The sequence below is a fragment of the Phlebotomus papatasi genome, chromosome 4 (genome assembly GCF_024763615.1).
Source record: "Phlebotomus papatasi isolate M1 chromosome 4, Ppap_2.1, whole genome shotgun sequence".
Classification (NCBI taxonomy): domain Eukaryota; kingdom Metazoa; phylum Arthropoda; class Insecta; order Diptera; family Psychodidae; genus Phlebotomus; species Phlebotomus papatasi.
The window spans coordinates 5,907,170-5,911,040 of record NC_077225.1 but is presented as its reverse complement, the minus strand read 5'-3'; the positions used below and the strand labels follow the sequence as shown (position 1 = coordinate 5,911,040).

At 43.1% G+C, this 3,871-nt stretch overlaps 1 protein-coding gene across 1 annotated transcript; it reads left to right on the top strand.

The window, feature by feature from the left end:
- Positions 1 to 321: 321 nt before the first annotated feature.
- Positions 322 to 3,311, top strand: LOC129808621 (uncharacterized). Its single transcript, XM_055858408.1, has 3 exons — positions 322 to 1,189; positions 1,260 to 2,248; positions 2,344 to 3,311. Exons 1-3 carry the CDS (start codon positions 874 to 876, stop codon positions 3,301 to 3,303), a joined length of 2,265 nt encoding a protein of 754 aa, XP_055714383.1. The 5' UTR covers positions 322 to 873; the 3' UTR covers positions 3,304 to 3,311.
- Positions 3,312 to 3,871: the final 560 nt, after the last annotated feature.

Sequence of the window (3,871 nt, the reverse complement as noted above, 5' to 3'; positions counted from 1 at the left end):
AGAAACGTGAACGTATCCGCTTAGTCAGTGGAGGGGAGAATCGTGGTCGAGAGATGGCGCAGAATCGGGCGACGGCTGTGCTCTGTTCATGTTTCTCAGGCGACGGTCGACGGGAAAATGAGGGAAAAACATGAAGCGAAGAAACGTGAACGTATCCGCTTAGTCAGTGGAGGGGAGAATCGTGGTCGAGAGATGGCGCAGAATCGGGCGACGGCTGTGCTCTGTTCATGTTTCTCAGGCGACGGTCGACGGGAAAATGAGGGAAAAACATGAAGCGAAGAAACGTGAACGTATCCGCTTAGTCAGTCTTCACGTCTTCAAGAGCGGATAAGGAATACGCTAAATTGGTAAAGCGTCACATGATGCATGGACCATGTGGAGCTGATCTTCCTTCAGACAGATGTTGGCGGGATGGGCGTTGTTCCAAGAAATTCCCCAAGGAATTCCATGAAGCCACCACATTTCGGACGAATGGTTATCCCATCTATCGACGTCGGGACAATGGCGCCTCCATGATGCGTGATGGACGTCGGTTGGATAATAGATGGGTGGTGCCGCACAACAGATACCTGCTTGAAGTGTACAATTGCCACATCAATGTTGAGCATTGCACAATGGTTGATGTGGTAAAATACATGTTCAAGTATATATTTAAGGGTATGTTCTTTTTAAGTTTTTATTATACTATATGATATTTATATAAGATATTTATGTTTTTTATTTATTAACTCTTTCTTTTTTCTTTTTCTACTCTCTTTTATAGGTGTCTGTGCGGCTAATGTGCGCTTGGACTTAAGCAATGAGGTTCAAATTTATGAAAATTGCCGCTTTCTAAGCTCTCCTGAGGCTGCTTGGCATTTGGCAAAGTATGAAATGTATCAGCATTCTCATACTATTGTTCGCCTATCAGTCCATCTAGAGGGTGAAGATAGGGTATATTTTCATGAAGGGGCTGATTTGCGCCAGGTGGCTCAACCACAGTCTACATTGTCGGCGTATTTTCAGTCCAATGCGGAGATGAAGGTGATTGCTGATCGGAAGTTAGAAGGGATCACCAGCAGGAGGATGAAAGCAAAAGTCTATCGGGAACATGGATTGCATTTGACTTATCCTCAATATTGCAAAATGTTTTCATGGAAGACAGATGCGCCAAGGAGATGGCAGAAGAGAGAGAAAGCTCACAGGAAAGGTATGAATTTATAATTTCTACAATATACTCATATTTTATTAATTTTCTTTTTTTTTCTCTCTATTTAAAGGGTTTGTTGCGATTGGACGTATGTATACGGTCAATCCAAGAAACGTGGAACTGCATAGCTTACGTGTCCTCTTGCTGCATGTTCCTGGATGTACCAGCTACCAAGATCTGCGAACTGTCAACGGGAGAGTGTTTGAGACTTTTGCGGAAGCTGCAATTGTTCGTGGTCTTCGAAGATCAGATGAGGAATTCTCCAACACAATAGAAGAAGCAATCTCTTTGGACATCCCCCCAGCCGAATGCCGTTCTCTCTTTGCGATGCTTCTCTACTACAATCAGCCGGATACAGCTGGTGGAGTATGGATACGTTTCAAGGAAAATCTCATTAGAGATTTGCTCGAGGGACAGAGACGGAGAGAAGAAGAAGCGGAGTACCTTGCACTGGCTCATATGGATTCTATCATTGTAGGAAATGGCGGTTCAGGAATTCAGTACTATTCTGGTATGCCAGAAGTACCGATGAATTATCGGTATTTCTATTCGGACCATCACGAAGATGCCTGCCACCAAGACATAGAGCGATGTCGACGTCTTCTGACAGAGAGGTGCAATATGTTGAATTCGGCTCAACGTTCAGCATTCGACACTATTGTCACTTCACTGCAGGAACGTAGAGATGAGGTCAATTTCGAGGAAGCAAGGTGCTTTTTCGTCGATGGTCCTGGTGGAACTGGAAAAACATTTTTGTACGAAACCCTCTACTACTATTGTGTAGTTGAGGGATTTAAGTGCATAGTGACTGCTTGGACGGGAATTGCTGCATCGCTATTGCCTACAGGAAGAACAGTTCACTCTACATTCAAGTTGCCTCTCAATCTAACTGAGACAGCAACTTGCAATGTACGTGTGAATTCTCCAGATGGTCAGAAACTCGAGGAGGCGGACATTATTCTATGGGATGAATGTTCCATGGCAGAATCACGAGCATTGACAGCAGTCAATGAATTTCTGCAGGAATTGGAACACACAACAGTCCCCTTCGGAGGAAAGGTAATATCATACAATTCTCCTTTTCTTTTTTGATTTTTTTTTTAAGGACAATTTAACTAAATTGTATTTTTTTTTCTCTCTATTTGTATTTACAGGTAATGGTGATGGGTGGTGATTTTCGTCAGATCCTGCCTGTCGTTCAGTACGGTGATAGGAGCCATATTTTGGAAAAGTGTGTTTTGGAGAATGCTTGCTGGCCGCTGTTTCGTTCGCTGAAACTGCATCACAATCAACGAGCTGCAATTGGTCAGGAAGCTTTTGCAACACATCTGAATGATGTTGGTGAGGGTCGCACAAATAATGAGTTGGGACTTCATGTCTTTGATTCCAATAATTGTGTGATCACCATTAACAATCTCATTCAGAAGGTGTTTGGAAAAAGTCGTATTTTACCAGACGACTGTGCCATCCTGTGTCCACGTCGAGATGCCTGCCAACAAGTTAATCACAGGATTAACGATCGACTACCAAGAGAAGGACGAAGCTACCGAGCCAGTAACAGGATCGTTGATGAGGATGACAAAGCCCGAATGAGATATAATGATGAATTCCTTGATGCTCAAAATCCTGCAGGACTTGCGCCTCAGGTGCTTCTGCTGAAGAAGGGATCTATCATTATGCTCATTCGGAATTTGGACAGCAAAATGGGTCTCTGCAACGGAACACGACTGCGCGTTCTCCAAACACATAATCATCTGATAAAATGTGTTGTACTGAACGGCATCAGGAAGGGTGTCACAATCCATTTACCAAGGATAGATATAACAACTACGGAGAACGATGATGTCCCTGTAAACTTCACAAGGAGGCAATTTCCAGTCATTGGAGCCTTTGCCATGACAATCAATAAGAGTCAGGGACAGACGCTGAGACGTGTGGGATTATATCTTCCATCTCCGGTTTTTGCTCACGGCCATTTGTATGTGGCTATGTCCAGGGTGCGTCACATGGAGGACATTCAAGTCGTGATTTCTCATGGACGACTAGGGATTGCAGATAATGACAGGCAGACGAAAAACATCGTGTATGAGGAGATTATCCAGAGGCTGGGCTGATGCACAAACCGTCCTTTTTAGGACGAAAAAAAAACGTCCTTTTTAGGACGAAAAAAATCGTCCTTTTTAGGACGAAAAAAAACCGCCCTTTTTAGGGCGACCAAATACATACATAAAGAGTTGAAAAAATCTTCAATATTGAATAATATTTCTTGCAAATATTTCTTTTTCTTTAATTACATATATTTGCAGAGAACTTTGCTGAGTCAAAACCAAAGTAGATGATAATGCTGCTTTTCATGGACGAGTGGGGATTGCAGATAATGACAGGCAGACGAGAAACATCGTATAAGAGGAGATTATCCAGAGGCTGGGCTGAGGTACAAACCGCCTTTTCTAGGGCGACCAAATACATACATAAAGAGTTGAACAAATCTTCAATATTGAATAATATCTATTGCAAATACTTCCTAAATACTAATTAATACTAAAAAATAATATGGTAAAATAACACAAATCACTTTTCTGGCACACCCAAACTGCGAGGCGCTTGGCGAAGGCGCTTGCCGAAGGCGCTTGCCGAAGCCGGAGCCAACGCCGAGCAAACATTACAACCAGTGATCGCAAC